We start from the raw sequence: 27,171 nt of genomic DNA on the forward strand, positions 1-27,171 counted from the left end.
CAACTGTTTGCGGAAAAATAAATTCGCAAAGAAATTTTGAACATGTTCAAAATTTCTTTGCGACAAGAAAAACTGTTTACAACAAAGAAAACTGTTTGCGATCTTTCTTGCAACCTTTTACAACATTTTACAAACTCTGGCGAAACCCCAAATTCGCTACGTTCGCAAGCATTCGCCGCTCAGTGAGATAGGCCCTTTAGGAAAATCCGTGTATGTGAAGGGGGTATTAAGTTCCGTGGTGATAATCCCGTGACTGTCGGCATATTTCTATTTTCACCAGTTGATAACTGACTGTTGGCATCTTTTCATTGCACCAGTTGATAACTGGACTGTTGGCATATTTCCAGTTAAACCAGCTGACACCAATTAATTTGCATATTGAATATGGGGTGCGTGCAGATCTATGTTTTTTTAACAATTTATCTGAATTTACAGCATATTTCTTAATTACTAATGATTTAGTTATATGCAATTCATTTCAAAAATAAATTACCAGTTATTAGGACTTTTCGTTACTTCGTATAAATTACATTTAATTAAACATGAATAAGGGAAACATTAACTATGAACTAAAATAATTTCAATGAAATACAAGTATATGAAGAAAAATAAATTGATTAATTAAATTTTGTAAGTCTACTTATTAACAATGCCTTTACATTGGAAATACAGACGTACCAGCATTGAAGTGTTGTTGCCGTTCAACTGGTTGGAAGTTTTACCAAATGGTTCTAATGGCTCAGCTAGATCAGTTAAATTCTAACTGGCCTGGATCAACTGGATCATTTAGCCCATTTCAATTTCCAGGGTTACCAGCTGGCATTAACTGGTTCATCAACTGGACCAGTTGCAACTAGCTTGCTCTTCTGGGATGTTTGCACCCCCCCCCCCCGCCCCCTCCCCCGCCCCCTCCCCCCCCACCCTCTCTAATCCCAAAACTGCTTCCGGCGCACTTGGACGTAATTATGGAAGATCCAAAGCACGATGTTCAGAAACGGGATGAGAACGTCATTATGTTGGTTCATTTATTGTGTAACATTTGCGTAATTATTGGGTTGAACGCGGGTTACAGTAACATATTTCCTCTTCGACGTAATTTTCACGTGAATGAAGAACATGATCCATTTCAAGTCAGCCTCGTAATATTCACGTGAATTTAACAATAAAATCAATTAAATGGTACAAATTGTTTGTTAAAAGGCATAAACTATTAATTGAAAACGTTACAAAATAAATATTGTTCAAGAACGAAGCCCCCGAGACAAAAAAAGGTGAAACAGCGGACCCCTCCGACCTCAACCCTACCAGTACCCATACAGACGAGCGACCATATTAAGTCAAGTCTCATCTACCGCGCTATCAGAGACTTTTAGATTGAGTGGACGAGAACGGCGTGAACATCCACCAATTATGCATGTCTATGGCAAGCTGTTTTAACATTTATTCCTATTTCTTGATATCAAGAATTCAATTCTTGATATAAAAAATCACCATTGCTTGACAAAAGAAAATCATTTCTTGATATAAAAAAATAGGGGGTAAATGTTCAAAGGGCTTGCCATAGAAAAGAAGCATGATCAGTGGACATTCACGCCGTTCTCGTCCACTCAATCTAAAAGTCCCTTTTGATCGGATGCTAGTATTGTTCCCGGCTCATGCTACATGCAAAAATGAGCAGAAAAAGTATGCACATTTTGATCACACAACTGTGAAAATTTGATCTACTTAATTATCCAGGGTATAAACTACTGTTCCTGCGGGCCCTGCAGTTGGTATTTCTCCATCGTTGCCAGGTACACCTGGGTCGAGAGGGAATATGTGGGCAAAACACCTTGCCTAAGGATGTCAGCACTAGCAGTGAGTAAGGGGCGAACCTTTTGTATGAGAGTCAAGAGTCCTCACGAATGTACCACAGTACTCCATAATGTTTTTGTTTTATATTCAGAAGTTGATAGGGGCAGGGGGTCAAATGGCTGGGCCCCCGAAAGCTCAGGGTTTTTAGGCATTAAATTACGGTCAGATAAGCATATTTATATACCTTATTTGTGACACTGTTAGGTCACTAATTGGCGGAGAGTCCAGGGGGCAGAGACCCGGAAGCTCATGGATTTAGGTATTAATTACGGTTTGATGAGCATCCAGGGGCCCTTTTTAAGGCAATTGATGTGGTCCGGAAGCTAAGGAGTTTCAGGTATTTAATTACGGTCAAACAAGCATTCAGGGGTCCGCCTTAGGGCCCTTGGTGGGGGTCCAGGGGGCAGAGCCCCCGGAAGCTCAGGGGTTTTAGGTATTAATTACGGTTTGATGAGCATCCAGGGGCCCTATTTAAGGCAATTGATGTAGTCCGGAAGCTAAGGAGTTTTAGGTATTTAATTACGGTCAGATGAGCATCCATGGGCCCACCGTAGGGCCCTCGGTGGGGGTCCAGGAGTCAGAGCCCCGGAAGCTCAGGGATTTTCGGTATTAATTACGGTTTGATGAGCATCCAGGGGTCCTATTTAAGGCAATTGATGTGGTCCGGAAGCTAAGAAGTTTCAGGTATATAATTACGGTCAAACAAGCATTCAGAGGTCCGCCTTAGGGCCCTTGGTGGGGGTCCAGGGGGCAGAGCCCCCGGAAGCTCAGGGGTTTTAGGTATTAATTACGGTTTGATGAGCATCCGGGGGCCCTATTTAAGGCAATTGATGTGGTCCGGAAGCTAAGGAGTTTCAGGTATTTAATTACGGTCAGATGAGCATCCATGGGCCCACCGTAGGGCCCTTGGTGGGGGTCCAGGAGTCAGAGCCCCGGAAGCTCAGGGATTTTAGGTATTAATTACGGTTTGATGAGCATCCAGGGGTCCTATTTAAGGCAATTGATGTGGTCCGGAAGCTAAGGAGTTTCAGGTATTTAAATACGGTCAAATACGCATTCAGGGGTCCGCCTTAGGGCCCTTGGTGGGGGTCCAGGGGGCAGGAGGCAGGGCCCCCGGAAGCTAAGGGGTTTTAGGTATTAATTATGGTTTGATGAGCATCCAGGGGCCCTATTTAAGGCAATTGATGTGGTCCGGAAGCTAAGGAGTTTCAGGTATTTAATTACGGTCAAATAAGCATTCAGGGGTCCGCCTTAGGGCCCTTGGTGGGGGTCCAGGGGGCAGGGCCCCGGAAGCTCAGGGGTTTCAGCTATTTAATTACGGTCAGATGAGCATCCATGAGCCCACCTTAGGGCCCTTGGTGGGGGTCCAGGGGTCAGAGCCCCCGGAAGCTCTGGGGTTTTAGGCATTTAATTACGGGCAGATGAGCATATTTTGATACCTCATTTGTGACATTGGCAGGTCTCTAATTTTCTCTCTCTCTCTTTCTTTCTTTTTCTCTGTAAGATACTTTTTCAAAAAGTGAGGGGGGCTCGAGCCCCCGAGCCCAGCCGTTTCTTCAGGCCCTGACATAAAGGCTTCTAAATAAGCATATTTTTCGCCCGACTGTAAATTAGGGAATTTCTAATTTTCCAACAAATGCATAAAATGGTATATAACTCAAAACAATTGAGAAAAAATACCGGAAAATCATGTCAATTCAGGAACATTTGTAAATCAGTGGTATCGAATAAGAAATAACCCCCCCCCCCCCCCCCAATCAGTAAGCCAGTGTTCAGGAGCTCATGTCTTCTCGCCCCTATAACAAAAAACACACACGCTTTCCCATCCTCTCACAATATTTCCACGATATGCGCGTATCGCTATTATAAAAACCTCTATTGATAAATATAGGTGGCATGCGGAATGTTTAGGAAATTGAATTCCTGTTAACTTTCCTTTTCTTTGAATGGAATTTTATATGTGATTTAATTCCGGTTTTTATTATTGTTATGTACTTTTGGGTTTAAAATAAAAACCATCTTTACTCCTTTACTGCATTTCTTTCTTTTTTTGGAGGGGGGGGGGGCAAAAATGCGTTTTGCCCCCCCCCCCACTTTTTTTATTGCCCCCCCCCCCCAACCCCCACTTCCGGCGCCTATGATTCTCAATGTTTTCAAGACAATATTATTTTTTGTCGATAATAGGGACAAGCAATCCTAGCAATAATTGTTGCTGGATTTTAGCAGCAATAATTGTTCGTCATTGCTGCTCTTTAATTACAACCATGACATTGAGTGGCCACCTAATCTTTCGGAACTCATGATAATCCGTTATACGTACAGTCGATTCCACTGTTCACAGGATTTAGCAGAGAAAGAGAAAGATAGAAGTGAATATTTTCACGCTTAGCGACGTTTATTCTTATTTGTTCATCATCACTACAAGGCTATTTGAATGGCAATACAAAAATTGTTTTCGACGTTAGGCTTCATTGGAGAGGTGTCAATAAATATTGTTGTACAGATCATTTAGTGCTGCACGTACCCAGTAAACATTTCTTCTTGACTTGTTTTCGATAACAAGATCGAGAACACAAACATAATCTACTGGATGCTATATAGCCAAAAAAAATCTTTACAATATTAAACAACTAGCGTCACAGGCAGGGGGCCCCATGAAGCTCAGGGGTTTTAGGCATTTATTTGCGGTCGGATGAGCATGTTTTGATACCTTATTTGTGACACTGGCATGCGGGTCACTAATCGGAGTGGGGAAGTGGGGAGTGGGGTTTTAGGCATTAAATTACGATCAGATGAGCATCTAGGGTGCTGCCTTCGAGCCCTTGTTGGGGTCCAGGGGCGGAGCCCTCGGAAGCTCAGGGAAAACCATGCCATTTCAGCAACATTTGTAAATCATTGGTATCGAATTAGAAATAAACCACATTTGAATTTTATTAGGGGGCAACTGCCCCCAAAGCCCCCCCCCCCCCCATCATTACGCTAGTGCGAGGGAGCATAGTGAACGAGAGTGGTAAAGGTGACGGAAGTGACTACCCCATCACAGGTTTTTGATGCTTTGTTGTATTCAAAAATTACAATGTTACTATAGTATAAAAACAAGCAATACACTTTTTTCACACTTCACTTTTCTACAATATTTTATTGAATACATGAAGGATATTATGCGAGGGAGCGTAGCTACCGACCGAGAAGGTTTTTGCATTTTTATTTGTCTAAACGCTGCACTCTTGGGCCTTCCAGAGCCTAAAGGTCTGTTGCAGTTTTTAGTCAGTATTTGCTTTACACTTTTTGGGGGTCATTTTATCAAACTTTCCGGAGGGACTATCCCCCCTAAAATAAATGAGGGGAGGGGTAAGCGTGTCTACCCGGGATCACCGCTCATGGTCACATGGCAATCAAATGGTAGTTAAACTTATTAGTACCGGGTTTAATAATTTTAAATAAAACTGAATTTGACCAAAGACCATACTCTCTCTCTCTCTCGCTTGTGCCTTGTGCTTGTGCCCCCCCCCCCCGTCCCAAAGCTACGTTACTGACTCAGAACATTATCTATTTTATTCCAGACAGTATTTTTTCAAGTAAAAAAAAATAACTCTGGAAACAAGCAATGAAGTAAATAATTGTTATAAAAGCTCAAAATACACGGGGGCGATGGGCGATTCGCCCCCGTGAGCTCCATAATCGCCCCCGTCAGGTTGTCCACGGGGGCGATTGCAAAATTAAAAATCGCCCCCGTGGAATTATAAACTGTAACACAAAATTGAGTATTAATTTTCAAACTCTAAACTAATGAAATGGAACTTAGATGGCGCTTTCTCTCCCATCTCTATGAGTATTACCGATACAAACAACGGAACCTCGCAGTGCAGCTAATGCGGCCGTCAGCAGTGGCTACACTGCGCCGGTAGTACGGGTGTGCACGCTGACGCCCAATATGTGCTGGAGCTGGAGACGATCGCGCAAGGACTGAAACATGGAGAAGTTTTTCGTTGTGAAAAGTGTAAATCCTCTGAAACCTGGTTGTTCTAAAAGGCCAGCAAATAATGTAACTCGACCAATAAATTAATATTGAGAAGAAGATCAGCAAAGATGTTGCAGGGGCGGATCTAGGCGGTTTCGGGGGTTTAACCCCCCAATCCCCCTTGGGTTGCCTAGTGAAAATGTGATGTGTATAGAAAAACGCTATCATGTAGTAGTAGATGTCAGTCGATGCCAGGAAAACATCAATAACGGGGGTTCAAGATAGCACCAAAAAATCGCCTCGCCGCTTCGCGGCTCGTGGACGATGCTCCGCATGTTAGTAGATGCCAGGAAAACATCACTTACGAGGGTTCAAAATAGCAACAACAAAATCGCCTCGCCCCTATGCGGCTCGTGGACGATGCTCCACATCTTATTTGGGTTACCCCCCCCCCCCCCCACCCTTACCAAAAAGCTAGATCCGCCCCTGTGTTTTGGAAGGATATGGTAAAGCATGTAAATAAGGTTGTTCCGAATAATAAGGAGGACATTATGTGCAAAACGGGAAGAAATGGAGAGAATGTCATCACGGGCAGGCGCGGATCCAGCATTTCTTAGAGGGAGGGGGGGGGGGGGCAAAATTTGAAATTATGCGAGCCAAATATTGGTACGTAATGGTGACCAGCATTGAAGTAATGGGGGGTGCAGGGAGGGGCGATTTTCCCACTCCCTCCTCCGCAAAGCGCCGAAGCTTTGACGTTTCATTAAATCATTAGTGAAAGAAGGCGATTCGTTGCCCGTTCTCAAAAATAATCCTCGTCTGAATTCAGTTTACCCCCCCCCCCCTCTTGCACGAAACGCGGAAGCTTTGACGTTTCATTAAAGTGTTAGAGAAAGAAGACGATTCGTATTACCATTCTCGACTCATAATCCTTGTCTGAATTCAGTTTCTCCCTCGAGCGCGATATGCGGAAGCTTTGACGTTCCATTAAATTATTAGAGAAATAAGACGTTTCGTTGTACCGTTCTCCAAAATAATGCTCGTCTGAATTCATTTTACCCCCCCCCCCCCCCCCCCGTCCGCGCGAAGCGCGGAAGCTTTGACGTTTCATTAAATCATTAGAGAAAGAAGACGATTCGTTGTACCGTTCTCGACTCTTAATCCTTGTCTGAATTCAGCCACCCCCCCCTCTTGCACGAAGCGCGGAAGCTTTGACGTGTTATTAAAGTTTTAGAGAAAGAAGACGATTCGTTGTACCATTCTCGACTCTTAATCCTTGTCTGAATTCGTTCCCCCCCCCCCCCCCCCCGCGCGAAGCGCGAAAGCTTTGACGTTTTATTAAAATTATTAAAGAAAGAAGACGATTCGCTGTACCGTTCTCGACTCGGCTCAAGGGTTTTAGGCACTAAATTACGGTCAGATGAGTATCAAGGGGCCCGCCTTAGGGCCCTCGGTTGGGTCCAGGGCCGGAGTCCCGGAAGCTCAGGGGTTTTAGGCGTTTAATTACGGAAATATCTTATTTTGTTGTGACACTGGCAGTTAACTATTTTTCCTATCTTGCTCTCTTTCTTTCCACTTCTCTTTATATACTATTTCAAAAAAAGTGGAGGGGGGGGGGGGACCTCGAGGCTTCCGATCCCCGCCGTTCCGCGGGCCCTGACGTGTAGGCCCCTAGGCATCTCAATAAGCATTTTTCTTGCCTGGCTGTAAATTTAGGAATTTGTCATTTTACAACAAACGCATAAAAAAGTATAATTTACTAAAATTCTCGGAAAATTATGTCATTTCAGCATTATGTGTAAACCACCGTTATGGAATTAGAAATAAACCACGTTTGAATTTTATTTCCCCCGAGCCCCCTCCCCAATCAGTACGCCAGTGCCCCCCTCCCCCTGATTTACACTTTGTTGGCAACTGATCTCCCCTACCTTTTTTCTTTCTCTTTTTTTCTGTCCCTTTCTCTCCTTTTTCCCTTTCCCTTCCCTTCCTTCTCTCTCTTTTAGGTTTGCTGGGGGGGGGGGAGGCAAGGTCCTTTCGGTCCCCACTCTTCTCCACACGTTGCTGGCGGGATTAACCGCAACTGATCTATCTCCCCTTCTTTTCACCCTTTTTTTTTCTTCTTCTTCCTCTTTTTTGGTCCCTTTTAGCTCTCCTTTTTTCCTTTTCCTTCCTTCTCTCTTTTTTTTAGCGGGGGCGGGGGGGAGGGAAAGGCCTTTTGCCCCACCCCCATCCCGATCCGCAACTGGTTGGCAGGAAAATTGCAACTGATATCCCCCTTCTTTTCTTTACTTCTTCCTCAATTTTACTCTCCCTTTATCTCCTCTTCAGTGACTGGTCCCTCAGAAACTAGTGCTAAGCCAGTCACAGAGAATTCATGATTTCAACGAAATGCCTGTCAGTGCATTGTAAATTTGATTTTTCTTGAAATTTCATTTAAAAATCTTTTCATATTTGATAAATATGGTGCATTGGCATATGGGCTATGGTTGGAGCGTTGGTGTATTATGTGGATTTATCATATTCATATTCTGAATATTTTCAGCGAATTGAATAATATTGAAAAGGATGCAATTCATAGTTGTACTCGATAATTCTCACTTAACATATTATTCTCTCTCTCTCTCTCTTACTCTCTCTCTCCCTGTCTTGCATAAAGAAAATATGAAAATAATATTTTGCCTTGAGATTAAGAAAAATTGAAAATGTTATCAGTATTAAACAGGGAGAAGGAAAGGGGAGGGAATTAATCAAAACAAACATTGACGAATCCAATTCAGTGTTCTTTCGTGATGCATAAGAATGAAAGTACATTAAAAGGTGAAATAATAAATTGAAGAGCGATAATAAATCAATTCTTTGACGTTGATTGATTGAATAAAAAATAATGAAACAATATGGTCTGAGGGTCATATATCTTCGAATATTAGAAATTTTCATCCACCATCGTGTTGTTGAACACTATTTGCAATTTAATTTTAATGCGGTGACTTGTCGGTTACGAGCAGAAGGTCATTTCAGGCTTCTATATTCTATAATACTATCAAGAGATATCTGGATAGAGACACTTCGTCACATCAAGCTACGAGAAAGTATATCATCATCTCACAGAATTCTACTCGAACACCGCATCGAAATTCTTTTCACCCTTTTTTTTCTTCTTCCTCTTTTTTGGTCCCTTTTAGCTCTCCTTTTTTCCTTTTCCTTCCTTCTCTCTCTCTCTTTTTTTAGCGGGGGCGGGGGGGGGGGGGCAAAGGCCTTTTGCCCCACCCCCATCCGCAACTTGTTGGCAGGAAAATTGCAACTGATATCCCCTTCTTTTCTTTACTTCTTCCTCAATTTTCCTTCCCTTTATCTCCTCTTTTCCTTTTTTCTTTCCACTCCCTTCCTTCCTTCTCTCTTATTTTTTTTTATTGGGGGGAGGCAACAGCCTGGGAGGCAAGGCCCTTTCGCCCCCCCCCCCGATCTCCTTCTTCCCCCTTTTATTTTCTTCTTCCTCTTCTTTCTTTCCCTTTCTCTCCTCTTTCCCTTTCCCTCTTTTCCTTCTCTCTCTCTCTTTTGCGGAAGGGAGGGGGGGTAAGGCCCGCTCACCCCCGCTGAATCCGCGCCTGCATCTACCTTATATCTACTTACGTTAAACCCTTATAATGGATCTAGAACAGGCCTTCTCAACTAGTTTATTAGAAGCGCCAAAACAAAAAATTATTGAGGTTGAAGTGCCAACCTGTATGTTTGGTGCTTATAATAAAAACTGTCATTTGTCACTGATGACAAGTTTTGTGAAACGCCCCCCCCCCCCCGGTCTATAGCACCGAACTGGATTATTGTGCATCGTCTTGGTATTTTCAAAATTATTATAGCAGAGGTCACAATTATAATTAAACGATAATATGTGTCTTTTTAATTGTTTTCCATCAACATAAGAATTACATTATTGAAAATATGTTTGTCTTCTGTTAACTCAACAGTTCACCAATTTAAATACTTGTGTCTTGAAAAGTCAATTTTATTTGTATCAAAAATGTAAATTATCTTGAAATTATTTGTAATTTGCTGCAGTAGAAAAATCATTAAAATCCTTGTGGATGGAAAAATGTGGATTTTTTTTTAAAATTATAGATCCTCTAAAGAGAAAAGGCCCCCCTGAGTCATACATTTCAAAATAGACATTTAAAAAAGTTTTATGTGTTGGAACAAATGTGAAAGTCTGTTGTCCGCCACTTGATTGCAGAGACATTACCGATTCAGCCATTATAAAGAGCCCATATACCTATAGTGATAACAAATTTCAAAATTCATAACTTTTTCATTTTTTCCGAATTTATGTAAACTTTTCTATTTCTCTGATTTCTCTGCTTTCTTCTAGTCTAGAGTAGTTTGCTATCAAGAAGGTTGGATTCCTTTTAAAGACCTTGGAACAATTGTGACCGGAGTATGCGTCGAACAAACTTTAAATGGGCGGGGGTTTGAATATGAATGCTGCATGTTGGGCTAGGTTAAAGCACCTACTTGCCAAATACATGGAATTAATTAATTATCTAAATAAATGTTACCGATTACTTTTCTGATACCGCTATGCCTTCTCTTTCATATCTTTCTCCCTCTCTCAATGTTGCAGTCCTTTTTATTTCTATCTCTTCCTTTTCATTCACTCTCTCACTCTCTCTTTCTGTGATTCTCTTTCTCTTCCATTTCCTTCTCTCTCGATCTCTATATCTGTCCCTCTCTGCCTATCTCCCCATTTACCTTCTCACTATCTCGCTCTGTCCCATTCTAGTCCCCCCCCCCCCCTCTCTCTCTCTCTCTCTCTCTCTTTCTCTCTCTTTCTGTCTTATCATTTTGTTCTTTTCTGTCCCTCTTTCGTTACACCAAAGTGTAGTAATAAAATATTGCATGTGTCTTTTTTGTGTGCGTGTGAGTGCGTGTATGTGCCTGCTTGTGTGCGTGTGCGTATGAGCGGAGGCACGGGTAGGCTTGGGCATTGAATGTACTGTTAGGCCTATTCATACGTATGTATTTCCCCCATGAAAGTTGATAATATTTTTCTATACATCATTATTGAGTAAATCGTCCTCTTAGTATGTTCAAGAAATTTAATGGAAGAATATATAATCTCATTCATTAATAATCAAAGTGTTGTTCCGCTGAATTTCGAAATGTATGATAGCCATCTTAGTTTCATATAGCTTTACTGGCTGGTAAACCGCTGGCATGCGTGCGACAGGGATGGCGATGGGACTTCCTGGAGGTGGGGGGGGGGAGTTCAAAGGGTACTTTTTTCAGAGGTGAAAATAGGGCACTTTACACCAGGGATGAAAAAAGACACTTATGAGATTTGGAACTGGACATTTATATAAGATGAAAAGGGGCATTTACGAAATAATGATAGGTCCCTTATTGGAAAGGAAAAGGGGCACGTATCACACCTGGAAAGGAGCACTGACCAGATATGAAAGAACATGTGCATTATTTGAAAGAAAAGGGGCACCGATCAGATTTTAATAGGGGTATTAATCGGAGGTAAAAGGGGGCTTTCATGAAAAGGGGAAGGGACACCTAAAAGAACAACAAAATAGGGCATTTATTAGAAAGAAAATGGGGAACGTGTCAAAATAAGAGGGGCAGTTATTTGAGGTGAAAAGTGACACTCATCAGAGATGAAAAAACACTTATCAGGAGGGTAAGGGGCGCTAGTCAAAGAAAAACGAGTTTCTCTCAGATTTGAATAGGGACAATTATTGAAGGTGAAGGGGGCACTTATCTGAATTGAAAAGGAGTAACTTCTCGTACCTGAAAAGGGTCATTTACCAGAGATGAAAAGGGGCATTTATTAGAAGGGGAAGGGGGTCTTTTTTAAATGGGGCACTTATCATTAGTGTCGGGGACGAGATTTTTGTTGTTGCAAATGTAGAGCTGAAATTTGGTTGTATTGCTCAGAAGCTTAGCGTGCCTTTAACTTACTTGATTGTTTATTTATAGCTGTTTGAGATAGTTGAGCAGAGAAACAATAAGCTGCACAGACTTGTTATGATAACTTGTTAGTTTCTCTGAGGTCTGTACATTGTTTAGAACAGGTGAAAATGTCCTAAATGTACTCTAGTATGTAGTGAGACGCTTCACTCAGTAATATCTTTACTCTGTATTAAAAGTAGGTCCGTAGCTTCGCACGCACTAGCTTTGTTTGCAGTGCAGCCATGTATGCAGTGAGACACTTTATTTTGTAATATCTTTACATTGTATTAAAAGTAGGTCTGTAGTTTGGAATGTGTAGTAGTCTCAAGCTATAGAGGGATTTTGTGTGTGATTACATTCAATCTATCTAATGGAGGCTATCTCTGAAAATTTGAGGGGCGGAGTAATCTCAGGTAATCCGGTTGCTTCTGGGACTAGTTTTATAGTGGGTGGATGGAGAGGCCGGGAAGCTTGAATTTTATTCCTCTACCTTTCATTCGAGGTGTTTGTCTTGTCTATCCGCTCTCGATGTAACAGAAGAAGCTGATTCACGTGTTAGCTGCCTGCCTGTCGGTTGTGGCCGAGTCATGTGTTAACTCATGCTCTGCTTTTGGTCTGCTTGTGTGATCGGGGTTGTTGAACCTGTTTTTTTTTTTTTTATTACATAAATGATCAACTAAAACCGCATCGTTTGCCTCTGACTCCTCTCTCTCGATCTCCTGTCCTACCCACGACATTAGGAAAAGGAGCACATGTGAAAATATAAGGGGCACTTGTCAAGGTAAAAGGGGCACATTTCAGATTTCAGTAGGGCAATTATCAGAGGTGAAGGGGGCACTCATTAAAAGTGAAAAGGGTAAGGCGCCTTGGATCAATTCGAGTGGCAGTAATCACGCGTGCTTCCTGCAACTCAACTCTACGTGTGCTAATAAACTAGCAGACGTGTGCTATCTCACCTTGCACACGTGTGCTAAATAACAGGCGGTGATTGGTCACTTAGCAGACGTCTGCCTGTTATTTGGCAGACGTGTGCGTGTGCCGCGTTCCATACGTCTGGGGCATGTGAATAAAGTCATGAAAGGCCTTTCATATAGTTGCAGGAAGCACGCATGATTACTGCCACTCGAATTGATCCAAGGCGCCTAAGAAGAAATAATGACAATGTAACATCTAGTGCAGTGATCTTGGTTGGGAAATTTAAGTTCATCGAATGTTTCTTTTTTAATTGATCTAGGTAACAGGAAATGTTGAGGCAAAATGGAAACGTATCTGTCGAAATTGATGGTGTAGAATTGTCACTTCTTGTATTTGTTCTACCCCTGGAATTTTTACCTCTGACATTTTTATACCGAACCCTTACAACGCGTGTTTATCACTGACAAGGTCTTTCTTTCCTTGGGGGGAAAATATGGATATTTCCTTGCCTCTCAGCCTACTTAAAAATTAATCAAAACCCAGTTGAGACAACAACAAAAAATGCAAAAACATTTAATTGTTTCCCTTTAATACCAGCTTTTTATTCAGAAGAAATACAGTAAAATATATTTAAATTGAGCTTACAAATAACTTTAACAAAAACACCTTCAAGAGAGGGTCGAATATTCAGGTCAAATGATAAACTTTAACCATGTTGACATATGTATAAAGTGGATTACTTGAACGATTTTACTGAAAGTTTACTCAATTCATGAGGTCTACTTGTGAGACATTTTATTTCTAGATTTTGAATATTGCCTAAGGCGAGTAAATTATATACGACCCCCCCCCCCCTCCTTTCTGATGATAGTAATCTTGTTATTTCCCATTTTAAAGCACAGGTTGTCTATTTATACCGGCCCCTCCCAGAAAGAAAAAAAATCCCCTCCAAAGTAGTAAAATTAAGCCTTCTTTTACCACCTCATGCGCTGCGTATATACAGTGCGTCCCAGAATACAACGAAACAGTGAATTGTCGATGTTTTATCACAATTATAATTAATAAAGGGCACATATTAGTAAAGCTGAGATCCTCCTCTTTCATTTGATGCAACTCATATAATAATAATAATACTCTTTTAAAGTCCACTCCAAATTTTATCAAGTTAAACCGAAAATGGAAATTCTTTTCGCCCAATCGATCGTGAGCTCGGCAGCCACTGAGCAGCGCTGCTCTATCCCTTAAGCCCCAGTCCCATATAAAGCCGGACCAGCACGGACCAGCACGGACCACTCCGGACCATCCCGGACCATGGTCTAGGGTGATCCGGGATGGTCCGGGATGTTTTGTTCAAAAAAAATGTGATGCTTTTAAGCTACAGTCCCATATATGTCCCGGACCGTCCCGGACCATCCCGGACCCCATCCGGGTGATCCGGGATTCGGTCCGTGTTGACACCGTGTTGGCACCGGGGTGGTCCTGGATGGTCCTGGATGGTCCTGGATGGTCCTGGGCGGTCAATAACTCACTCCCGGACTGCCACGGATCAACACGGACCGCCCCGGCGCCACTACGGATGACCCCGGACCCAGCACGGTGGCTACACGGATCACCCCGGATCAAACTATTGTCCCGGACCGTCCCGGACCACCCCGGCAGTTTTTGACCGTCAAAAACATCCGGGGTCGACTCCCGGACCGCCCAGGACCATCCAGGACCATCCAGGACCATCCAGGACCATCCAGGACCACCCCGGTGCCAACACGGTGTCAACACGGACCGAATCCCGGATCACCCCGGATGGGGTCCGGGATGGTCCGGGACGGTCCGGGACGTATATGGGACTGTAGCTTTATTGTTGAACGCCAAACAGGGTAGCAGCAACTCCCGTCTTTTAACGTCTTTTGGTATGACGCGGCCGGGGTTCGAACCTACGGCCTCCCGGTTGAGAGGCGGACGCTCTACTGACTGAGCCAACACACCGGTTATGATGCATATTTTATGCATGAGTGATTCAAATCAATTTGAAGAGAGGGAATCAAAAAGTCATTAGACGAAAGACTTCATGTGTGGCTGATTGTCAACGAAACGGAATTAAGTCTTTTGTAAATTCTGCTTGTTGCTACGGCAGGCAGCGAGTGAAAACGAATTATTTTAATGAAATTACGGAAATGCAAGCATTATTTTACACAAACAGAACTTCGTTATTCCTAGCTCATATTTCCTGATTGAGGTGTCATATGAAAGGGCACAAACTGAACCTTCTAGAAATGTGATTTCCCTTTAAAAATTCAGATACCGTCTGCCAAATGACTTTTCGGTTCCCTCTCTTCAAAATGATTTAAATCACTCATGCGTATATGCATCGTATGAGTTGCATCAAATGAAAGAGGAGGATCTAAGATTTACAAATATGTGTCATATATTAATTATAATTGTGATTAAGTTATGATAAAACATCGATAATTCTCGGTTTCGTTTTTTCTGGGACGCACTGTATATACAAGGGCACTTTTATTGATTTCAGGAACGTCCTCCCCGAAATCCCTGAAACGTGACTTAATTTGGTTTATACAGTTGGGGCTGTGACAGAATAATAAGTTTACAATTGAATGAACGAAATAAAATAATATGCTAGGGTTAATAATGAAGTATGACTTTCAACGATGAAATTCATTGATGAAATAAAAATTCAAGATTTAAATAATGGTAAAATAGAGAGAGAGAGCATCAAATAAAATAAATAATGGTTACAAAGACATGAACGGTAAATATTAAGAAAGAAGGTCAGAATTCACATGTCTGCAAACAGCATTGCAGTCTACAAGACAATGTTGAATAGAATGCAGTATAATATTCCTTTAAAATTATAGATATTACCAAAACAGATTTTGAAAGAAAAAAGAGGGCTCTATATGTATATTAATTGAAGTAAACCACAACCAGCGGGTTTTACCCTTTAAAAAAAGAAACCCGCCGCGGTTTGATGAGTAGAAGAAAAATCAAAAAATAATCAGGTCCTTTGAACGTGTTGACGTTGGGTAGTTCAGTCCAATATCGTTGTCATGTCAGCCTTGCCATACCATTAGCCCACTAAATAAGAGAATAATTATGAGAATATGTTAAACTTAAACTTATGTGTATTTAACTTTCTTTCTTGCACTAATTAAATGTCAAGTCTACTTAAAAATAAATCAATTTCAAAGAAGCAGAAAAATCAGACAAACCAATCAAAATAAGTTTGGGCAAAATCGGATAACTAATAAGAAAGTTATGAATTTTTAATGACATGAAAAACTTTGAAAATCACAAGGCAAATTGGCAACTCACTCGTGAGTTTGAGACGTCATTGCCTCACTGTCCACTAATTATTTGTTAATATTGATAATATAATTTTCCAATTTTCCCCTAAAAATCCTATTTCCTCACACCAGCATCTCAATTATATTGATAATAATATGGTTTTGTGTGAATGCACTATATAGAGTAATTTGTTTTCATTTAAATCATGAAAACTGTAAATTTTGATAAAATATTTGTAACTATACAAATCAATGATTATGAATTTACAATATTTAGAAAATAGCATCAATTCTTCAAAGTTCATGAAAGATTTTGTGAAATGTCATGCACGCAATATGATACAAATCATATAACCTGGGCAAAAGACATGGGAAATCAGGTTTTGGGGGATACAAAGGGAAATTAATGAAATAAAAAGACGTAAAGCAATTGATAAATAGTGAGGCAATGACGTCACAAACTGATAACCAAACTGGCAATTTGTGTAGTGATTTTCGAAGTTCCATAGTTTTTCATACTTAAAAAAAACATCATAACTTCCTTATTAGCTATTCGATTTTACTCAGATTTGTTGGCTCTGTTTACCTTGTTTTTCAGCATCAATTAAAAGCAAATTATTTTTGGAATAGACTTAGCATCAATAGTCGTATGCCCACAGTTATACAATTTTCTCACAACTGCGCCAGGAGAGTCAATTTTTACAGACATGGCGCATGATAAATGTTCACTATTATTATTATTATAAATATAGGGCATCGAATTCATCCACCACGTATTACAACAATATTATTGAAAGGCAAGTTAACATCGGTGGTAAGTTTTATGAAACGGAGCCCAGGTGTAAATGGGTATCTTTATTTCTTTCTCCTGTTTCAAATAGAATCCACCACTCTCGTTCTTCGTCTATTCAGTATTCATTATTCAGTATTCTTTCCGGAAACACACCCTTCCTTTTCATTGACCTAGTACTGTGTAAAATCGTGCAACAGGCGCCTACGCAGGGGGGAGGGGGGGGGGGGGTTGGGGTTAAACCCCCCCCCCCCCCTTGAGTTTTTTTTTATGTGTATGTTTTTGGTGATAACCCCCCCCCCCCCCCTTTTTTTTTTTTTTTTTTTATATAAAAAAATAAAAAAAAAAAAATTATGCCAATGGCTGACCTAAAAAAAGGTGACCTTACCCCCCCCCCCCATCCAACGGAACAAAATGTCAAATTTTCAAATTTCGAGACCAAAAAAAAAGAAAAAAGTGTCCGCTTACCCCCCCCCCCCCCCCCCCCCCCCCCCCCATGATGACACCTTCAAAAATTCATAACTTTTCTAATTTAATCGGATATTGCTCAAATTGTCACTAATCTATTTCTCTCATTTTCTGCTTTTATCGATACCAACTCAATCCCAGGGTTGACCTCCCCTTTAAATAAATCTTGATTGAATTGAATTGAACTGAATTGATTTGAATACTTACTGGTGCAAAGATTATTCTCGCAGCTATATGTAACTCCTTCACTATCAGGGCAACTAGAACAGGGCAAACCTGATTCGTATGGACGTTTGGTTTCGTCACCACTGGAAGATAGTAAAAGAACCATTCAATATCAAGACTTCAACTCATTAATAACAAGTTTAATTTAATAATCCCATCATTCTTTACTATTTTTAATTGAAACTTCTTCAGCTGTGGTTGAAATGTATTAATAAAATGCATTGTACCTTTTTCTTGGGGGAAGAGGAGGGGGATTTTATCTTTTAGTTCCGTTTTCTCTCCCCAATTTATTGTATATATATATATAGCATCAATTTGTTTTAAATTTTTAATTTTGGACATTTTTATATATGTTTACTTTACATTAAGTTTTGGATTTTTCTTTCTGATGTGTTGACGATAAATTATAATTCTATTCCTTAAAATATCTCCTGTTTCTTTGATATATATTTCCACAAGTAGAGAAAGATAGATATGAAATGATTATGACTATGATGTAACAATACATAATGAACCATTTCAACGCATTGTACATAGTCATGTACTCATTTTCTGTATACAGTTTGTTGCACTTGTTTGTAATGTTGAATCCACTATCTGACTAAATAAATTGAAACCGGTAATAGTGAATTGAAACTCACGAGAATCTTTATTCAATTTAAAAAAGTATACTTCTATAACCATGACGGGCGAATTTCCATAATTATTTATTTGTATATATACATATATGAGTATTCACGGTAGAGGTTTACGGTACACCATGTGTAAAGTCCTAGAAGGACTAAGGAAAGTGGATAGAAAGTAGAAGTGAAAATAGAAAGGCGAGAAAGTGGAGATTGGAAGGAAGAGTATCTTTCAGAAGTGAGTATAGTCCTGAAAAGGACTGTAAACCAGAAAGTTGTAGATAGGATGAGAGGTTTGAGTAGAAGACTGGATTGAGTTGAAGAGTTGAGTAGAGTTGCAGAGCAGGAGCAGGAGAGTAGACTCGACGTTTCGGACAGGTTGACTGTCCGTCTTCAGGAGTGAGTGTTCGCTATGCGTGCGGCGGTCCCTATAATGGCGTGAGTGCGGACTTGGGGGAAAGCATTGGGCCGGCGGGCTCGGCGGGTTGGCAGTTAGCTGTCGGTGGTGGCGCTCGGTTGCGTGAATTGGCGGGAAACGAGTGGGCGGCGGTTATGCGGACGTCGTGTGGTTGGTGGCGGCGCAGTAGCGGGCGGTGTGTCGGCTGATGAGTGGGTGTATCGATCGGCGGTGAGGCTAGCTATTAGTGGTGTCGCTCTGTGTGTGTTGGTCGGCGGTTTCGTCGGCGTAGGTTGTAGCGAGGTGTGGGCGTGGTCGGTGCTTGTGTGGGTGAAGTGGCTAGTTGAGAACGTGTAGTGCTTGTTTGAGTAGGAGTGGTTGGGTGGTTGCAGGTGGTGTTTGGGCTGACGGATGGATGGATAGGTGATGTGTTGGTGGTTGGCGTGCTGGTTGTGGAGTTGGTTGAAGATTGGTCGGAAGTAGAATGGTGAGGAAGGATTGGGTGCCAGATGCTGTTGATGTGAAGGCCTGGGTCTTGGGGTACGGTGTTGTGTTGGTGGATCTCGATGGCTTCTCGGACCCTTCGGGTGTGCCAATGTCGGATGTTGGTGATGAGGTGACTTTTATCCCAGTGAATGCGGTGGAGCTCTTGTTGTGCGTGCTTAACGATGGCTGACTTGTCCCAGTCGCTGCGTCGGTGGTGGGTCTTGTGTTCTTTGAGTCGGGTGTCGAAATCGCGGCCGGTTTCTCCAATGTAGACTTTGCCGCAGTCGCAGGGAATCTTGTAGACGCCTGGTCGTTTGTTGGATGGGTGCTTGTCCTTGTGAGAGTGAAGAGTGGAGTGAAGCTTGTGGCTGGATTGGTGTCTGACGAGGATGTTGGCTGAGCGGAGGATGCGTTGTAGTCGGTGTGATGTCTTGCCGATGTAGGGAAGTACGATGGTGGCGGTAGGCTTGTTATCAGGTTGGGTTCCGGTAGTGATGTTGTTGGTCTTGTGGTAGGAAGTTCGGGTGTTGATTTTCCTTCTTGGGTACTGGTTGATGGAAGTGAGTGCGTGCGTGATGTGCTTGAGTTCTTGCTGGAGATGTGCTTTGTCACTGAGTTGGTGGGCTCGTCTGATAAGTGAGTTGGAGACTGATTGGTGGACTGACGGATGGTGGTGAGATCGGAAATTGAGGTAGCGGTCTGTGTGGGTTGGTTTCCGGTATACTTGGTGCGCGGGGAATCCTGATGGTGTCTTGGTGATGAGTATGTCTAGGAAAGGGATTGAGTTTTCGTGTTGGGTCTCCATGGTGAACTTAATGCTGGGGTGTTGGTTGTTGATGTGGTCGAGGAACTGGTGGAGGTCTGGTGTGCTGTGTGGCCAGATGACGAAGGTGTCGTCGACGTAGCGTAGCCAGAGTGAAGGAGACTTGTCGGCGGACTTGAGTGCTTGGTGCTCGAGGTGTTCCATGAAGATGTTGGCGATGATTGGTGAGAGTGGAGATCCCATAGCTGCTCCTTGAAGTTGTTTGTAGAAGTCGTTTCGCCATTTGAAGGAGTTTGAGTGGAGGCAGGTGAGAAGGAGGTCGTGGATCTGGTCAGGTGTGAGCTTGGTCCTAGATTCGAGGTCTGGGTCTGAGATGAGGCGTTGTTTAATGATGTCGCATGCTTGGTCTACAGGAACGCTGGTGAATAGAGAGGTGACATCGAAGCTGACGAGCGTGTCGGATGGCTGGATCTTGGTTTTGGAGAGGATGTCGATGAAGTGCTTGGAGTTGGTGACGTGGTGCTGGGTTTGGCCTACGAGTGGTTGTAGAATGTTGGCGAGATGACGTGCAGTGTTGTAGCAGGATGATCCTCGGGTAGAGATGATAGGGCGGAGAGGGATGAGTGGCTTGTGAATCTTGGGCTGTCCAAAGAGGATGGGTGATTTGGCTGACGAAGATCTGAGTTGGAAGTAGAGTGCCTTGGGTAGTGCGTCGGATCTGTGTAGGGTCAACAGTTGTTGGTTGATCTTCCTTTCGTTGGCTAAGGTTGGGTCCCTCTTAAGTTTGGAGTAGGTTTCCTTATCTTTGAGTAGGTCGCAGATCTTATCTTCGTAAGTATCTTGGTCCATGACGACGGTGGCGTTTCCCTTGTCTGCTTGTAGGATGTGGATGGATTGGTTCTTGCGGAGGTCTTGAATGGCGGAACGTTCTACTTTAGATAGGTTGGGTTTGGGTGGCTTGGCTTCGGCGAGAGCGTTGGTAATTTTGAGTCGGATGTCGTTGGCAGCAGCTTTGGAGAGGAAACGAAGCTTGGGTTCTACTTGTTGCACAATGTCGGAAAACGGTATCTTCTTGGGAGCTACGGCGAAGTTGAGTCCTAGGGATAGAACCTGGTGTTCGGCTTGGGAGAGTCTGTGCTGACTGAGGTTGACTACTGTGTCCTTAATGGGAGGGTCGTTGGTGCGGATCGGCTTGCGTGGACGTAGTTGGTCGAACTTCCTAATCTGCTTGAGTTTGGTGGTCTGAAAGGCGAGCTGGGCGGTGTGGTCGTTGAAGGAATGTACTTTGCTGAGGTCATCAGGATTGAGTTGTTGGTTGATCTTAGACTGAGATGCAGAGATAGTGGTGTTGAGATCGTGGAGTTGGTGGCGTGTGTATACGATGCGTTCTCGGGTGAGGTCAATACCGGCTTGGTGTAGTATGCGCTGAGCCTTGGGGGTGTCAACGGAGGATTTGAGTTGAAGGCCTGGAGGGATGGTGTCGGAGTCGCGGCAGCGTTTGAGGAAGGCTAGGTGGTTGGTGAGCTTGGCTGATTTAACTAGGTCGCGCTGGAGTTGTCCAGCGATGAGTTGAGTAGGCTCCCCGTAGAGCTGAATCAGATGATGTTTGAAGGTTTGCATGGTGGTATGAATAATCACGGTAGAGGTTTACGGTACACCATGTGTAAAGTCCTAGAAGGACTAAGGAAAGTGGATAGAAAGTAGAAGTGAAAATAGAAAGGCGAGAAAGTGGAGATTGGAAGGAAGAGTATCTTTCAGAAGTGAGTATAGTCCTGAAAAGGACTGTAAACCAGAAAGTTGTAGATAGGATGAGAGGTTTGAGTAGAAGACTGGATTGAGTTGAAGAGTTGAGTAGAGTTGCAGAGCAGGAGCAGGAGAGTAGACTCGACGTTTCGGACAGGTTGACTGTCCGTCTTCAGGAGTGAGTGTTCGCTATGCGTGCGGCGGTCCCTATAATGGCGTGAGTGCGGACTTGGGGGAAAGCATTGGGCCGGCGGGCTCGGCGGGTTGGCAGTTAGCTGTCGGTGGTGGCGCTCGGTTGCGTGAATTGGCGGGAAACGAGTGGGCGGCGGTTATGCGGACATGCGGCAAAGTACATTCCTTCAACGACCACACCGCCCAGCTCGCCTTTCAGACCACCAAACTCAAGCAGATTAGGAAGTTCGACCAACTACGTCCACGCAAGCCGATCCGCACCAACGACCCTCCCATTAAGGACACAGTAGTCAACCTCAGTCAGCACAGACTCTCCCAAGCCGAACACCAGGTTCTATCCCTAGGACTCAACTTCGCCGTAGCTCCCAAGAAGATACCGTTTTCCGACATTGTGCAACAAGTAGAACCCAAGCTTCGTTTCCTCTCCAAAGCTGCTGCCAACGACATCCGACTCAAAATTACCAACGCTCTCGCCGAAGCCAAGCCACCCAAACCCAACCTATCTAAAGTAGAACGTTCCGCCATTCAAGACCTCCGCAAGAACCAATCCATCCACATCCTACAAGCAGACAAGGGAAACGCCACCGTCGTCATGGACCAAGATACTTACGAAGATAAGATCTGCGACCTACTCAAAGATAAGGAAACCTACTCCAAACTTAAGAGGGACCCAACCTTAGCCAACGAAAGGAAGATCAACCAACAACTGTTGACCCTACACAGATCCGACGCACTACCCAAGGCACTCTACTTCCAACTCAGATCTTCGTCAGCCAAATCACCCATCCTCTTTGGACAGCCCAAGATTCACAAGCCACTCATCCCTCTCCGCCCTATCATCTCTACCCGAGGATCATCCTGCTACAACACTGCACGTCATCTCGCCAACATTCTACAACCACTCGTAGGCCAAACCCAGCACCACGTCACCAACTCCAAGCACTTCATCGACATCCTCTCCAAAACCAAGATCCAGCCATCCGACACGCTCGTCAGCTTCGATGTCACCTCTCTATTCACCAGCGTTCCTGTAGACCAAGCATGCGACATCATTAAACAACGCCTCATCTCAGACCCAGACCTCGAATCTAGGACCAAGCTCACACCTGACCAGATCCACGACCTCCTTCTCACCTGCCTCCACTCAAACTCCTTCAAATGGCGAAACGACTTCTACAAACAACTTCAAGGAGCAGCTATGGGATCTCCACTCTCACCAATCATCGCCAACATCTTCATGGAACACCTCGAGCACCAAGCACTCAAGTCCGCCGACAAGTCTCCTTCACTCTGGCTACGCTACGTCGACGACACCTTCGTCATCTGGCCACACAGCACACCAGACCTCCACCAGTTCCTCGACCACATCAACAACCAACACCCCAGCATTAAGTTCACCATGGAGACCCAACACGAAAACTCAATCCCTTTCCTAGACATACTCATCACCAAGACACCATCAGGATTCCCCGCGCACCAAGTATACCGGAAACCAACCCACACAGACCGCTACCTCAATTTCCGATCTCACCACCATCCGTCAGTCCACCAATCAGTCTCCAACTCACTTATCAGACGAGCCCACCAACTCAGTGACAAAGCACATCTCCAGCAAGAACTCAAGCACATCACGCACGCACTCACTTCCATCAACCAGTACCCAAGAAGGAAAATCAACACCCGAACTTCCTACCACAAGACCAACAACATCACTACCGGAACCCAACCTGATAACAAGCCTACCGCCACCATCGTACTTCCCTACATCGGCAAGACATCACACCGACTACAACGCATCCTCCGCTCAGCCAACATCCTCGTCAGACACCAATCCAGCCACAAGCTTCACTCCACTCTTCACTCTCACAAGGACAAGCACCCATCCAACAAACGACCATGCGTCTACAAGATTCCCTGCGACTGCGGCAAAGTCTACATTGGAGAAACCGGCCGCGATTTCGACACCCGACTCAAAGAACACAAGACCCACCACCGACGCAGCGACTGGGACAAGTCAGCCATCGTTAAGCACGCACAACAAGAGCTCCACCGCATTCACTGGGATAAAAGTCACCTCATCACCAACATCCGACATTGGCACACCCGAAGGGTCCGAGAAGCCATCGAGATCCACCAACACAACACCGTACCCCAAGACCCAGGCCTTCACATCAACAGCATCTGGCACCCAATCCTTCCTCACCATTCTACTTCCGACCAATCTTCAACCAACTCCACAACCAGCACGCCAACCACCAACACATCACCTATCCATCCATCCGTCAGCCCAAACACCACCTGCAACCACCCAACCACTCCTACTCAAACAAGCACTACACGTTCTCAACTAGCCACTTCACCCACACAAGCACCGACCACGCCCACACCTCGCTACAACCTACGCCGACGAAACCGCCGACCAACACACACAGAGCGACACCACTAATAGCTAGCCTCACCGCCGATCGATACACCCACTCATCAGCCGACACACCGCCCGCTACTGCGCCGCCACCAACCACACGACGTCCGCATAACCGCCGCCCACTCGTTTCCCGCCAATTCACGCAACCGAGCGCCACCACCGACAGCTAACTGCCAACCCGCCGAGCCCGCCGGCCCAATGCTTTCCCCCAAGTCCGCACTCACGCCATTATAGGGACCGCCGCACGCATAGCGAACACTCACTCCTGAAGACGGACAGTCAACCTGTCCGAAACGTCGAGTCTACTCTCCTGCTCCTGCTCTGCAACTCTACTCAACTCTTCAACTCAATCCAGTCTTCTACTCAAACCTCTCATCCTATCTACAACTTTCTGGTTTACAGTCCTTTTCAGGACTATACTCACTTCTGAAAGATACTCTTCCTTCCAATCTCCACTTTCTCGCCTTTCTATTTTCACTTCTACTTTCTATCCACTTTCCTTAGTCCTTCTAGGACTTTACACATGGTGTACCGTAAACCTCTACCGTGATTATTCATACCACCATGCAAACCTTCAAACATCATATATGAGTATGTCTCTATATGGGTCCTGACAGCCCGCCCACCGGACAGATCGACCCTGGCCAACTCGACTGGTCTAGCTGTCCAGGATAGGGATTCACTCGATCAGAACAACTCGACCAACTTTGTTTTCTCATGATTTTATGAACTAAAGTCATTCATTTCACTTTTAGTTGTCATGAAAGTGGTAAAGTACATTCACACGAATATCATTAAAGTTGTTTTATATATAATGACACAAAAAAACATATGAAGAACAGTTTCTTACTTTAAATTTAATAAAAACCTATTAAAAACTGTTGTATTTCATACACACACATCCATTCTCACACACACACATATACAAACACATATATATATGAATACAAGTACGCAATGATGAAGATAGAGGATATTCATCCGCTTTAAATCCAACCGTTTTTATTAGGTTACGTGACCTAATAAAACTGTTGGTTTTAAAGCATTAATCTTCTCTATCTTCATCATATATTGCGTACATGTATCCAAATATAATACATATATATAAATATATACATTTATAAACTAGAACCTTGTTTAAACTATGTGTGCGTGCGTGTGTGTGTGTGTGTCAATATCCCCGAGAAAAATGGGAACAATGATCATGCCATGATGACAATAAATTACCTGGGTCCGTACATACAGTAGAATAGTTTGCCTCCAAAACATTCAGCCAAGCCACATCCAACGAAAGAAGTTGTAGCCCGCACCATCTGTTTTTGTATAAGGATAATGATAATAATAATGATAATTAAAATAATAATATTACTAACTTTTGATTTGATGTTTTTGTGTGTTTTTCGTAACTGAAGAATGAAAGGCGAACTGGTTGAATTTGATAGAAGCTGCAATTTGTCACATTTTCAGGAAACATAAATAAGGAAGTGTTTTTGTCTTTCTCACAAACTTGAAAATAACCAAACTTGGTAAGGGTATGAATAATTTAGTTGTTAATTGTATGTATTGTCAATGGCTAGAACAGGTTTTGAGCTTTGAAACTTACCTGAGTGTAACGATAACAAATATCGGCACATGTGTTGTCTTCGAAGTTATAATCTTCCGTCACATTATTCCACTTATCCAAAAAATCCAAAAAATGCTTTGTTTTGGGCACAAAGGAGACGCTCCTGCCTAACCTACATGCAGTCCATTCTGTTGAAGAAGGGCCTTTGAGGGTCAAGTCGCAACGCTTAGTCCACGACTGCGACATCTTTGCAATCTCATCGTTCCATTGCTGTAATCAGAGAACGAGGCCATTATAGGATACTTTTGTATTTAATTTATGTCGCTTCATTGAAAGTAAATTAGTTTTTTTGTTAAAGTCCAACGCCTTTACATACAAAGATTTCATAGTTGCATTGCTCAAAAATTCACACAACACTGACAAATTAAGGAATGAAAATGGGATAAGAAGTGAAGAAAAATTGTTCAACATATTGCACTTCAAAATGATAATAAACTATATAGACATCGAAACTGTTACAGGTAAATCTTCTTTTTGGCTGCGATAAAAGAATTTTAAAATCGTTATTACAGCCATCCTGATGAAACTCTTGCATAATGATAATAATCATAAACAAATATTTTTCAAAATAAAGTAAGAACAGAAAAAGAGAAACGGAAAGAGAGAAACTGGGGAAAATCGTCAAAAAAGAGAAGAAAGGATCTGTTGAAAAAAGGAAAATAATAGGAGTGCCATTTTATTTTCTCATAGTTTATACATTCATGAAGATAGCACTGACTTCAGGCAATCGATAAAAAATGAGTATGCGAGTGCTGTTTTCGTTGACTTAAAAAAGCTTTTGAACTGTAAATTGCGATATTTGGATTACGAAGCTTATAAAAAAGGAATTACTGGTATCCCTTGTGCATGTTTGAAAAGTTAAATGACAGGCTAGTATGTCAGGTATTTGTAATTTCCGAGCTTTCATTTGAATCTGTTATAACATGTGGAGTCCCAAACTGGTTCATAGTCTGTTACCTCTTTTTTAAAATTATTTATATAAACGACTTTAATAGTTAAATGTGTCAAGTACAATTACATGCCGATTCTGTAGAACTTTGCAGGAATCATGAATATGTCATGAATGTCCTATCTGTGAAATTTAAACGTTAACAGTGTCCTAACATTCAAATTATGAAAAGAAACTGCATTGGTGTCGATCCTTACGTAATACCTATTCATCAGGGGGGGATGAATGAATAGATCATCCCCCCCCCCTGATGAATAGGTATCAGTTACAGATCGACACCCAGGGAAACTGGCTTTTTTCTTCTTTGGTAATAACATTAAGGTGTTCACACTGCCTGTGCAAACAGTCTGCCCCGCGAACACACACACACACAACAGCAGTCAGTTGGTAGAAATAGCAATTTTTGTAAATGTATTTGTAAAAAACTAAACAATATTTTTAAATTTTTATTTCACATATATTTCAAGCATACCTTTAACTACAATTCTGTGTAGTTTCATTGTTA

General features: G+C 42.9%; 2 protein-coding genes across 2 annotated transcripts; one reads left to right on the top strand and one right to left on the bottom strand.

Moving 5' to 3' along the window:
* Window positions 1-18,728: 18,728 nt before the first annotated feature.
* On the bottom strand, window positions 18,729-21,353 carry LOC105439402. The gene has a single exon (XM_011668336.2). It carries the CDS (start codon window positions 21,351-21,353, stop codon window positions 18,729-18,731), a length of 2,625 nt encoding a protein of 874 aa, XP_011666638.2.
* Window positions 21,354-21,807: 454 nt separating this feature from the next.
* LOC115922858 lies at window positions 21,808-24,814 on the top strand. Its single transcript, XM_030982598.1, has 2 exons — window positions 21,808-24,070; window positions 24,711-24,814. Exons 1-2 carry the CDS (start codon window positions 21,808-21,810, stop codon window positions 24,812-24,814), a joined length of 2,367 nt encoding a protein of 788 aa, XP_030838458.1.
* Window positions 24,815-27,171: the final 2,357 nt, after the last annotated feature.

This window comes from Strongylocentrotus purpuratus, unplaced genomic scaffold (assembly GCF_000002235.5).
Source record: "Strongylocentrotus purpuratus isolate Spur 01 unplaced genomic scaffold, Spur_5.0 spur5_scaffold_12, whole genome shotgun sequence".
Lineage (NCBI taxonomy): Eukaryota > Metazoa > Echinodermata > Echinoidea > Camarodonta > Strongylocentrotidae > Strongylocentrotus > Strongylocentrotus purpuratus.

Excerpts from the sequence above, each read along its gene's own strand:
- LOC115922858 (XM_030982598.1), top strand. The coding sequence starts at position 21,808 with ATGCGGACATGCGGCAAAGTACATTCCTTCAACGACCACACCGCCCAG. Across the intron at positions 24,071-24,710 it reads CACACCTCGCTACAACCTAC|CCCGCCCACCGGACAGATCG; the intron begins GCCGACGAAACC and ends GGGTCCTGACAG.
- LOC105439402 (XM_011668336.2), bottom strand. The coding sequence starts at position 21,353 with ATGCAAACCTTCAAACATCATCTGATTCAGCTCTACGGGGAGCCTACT.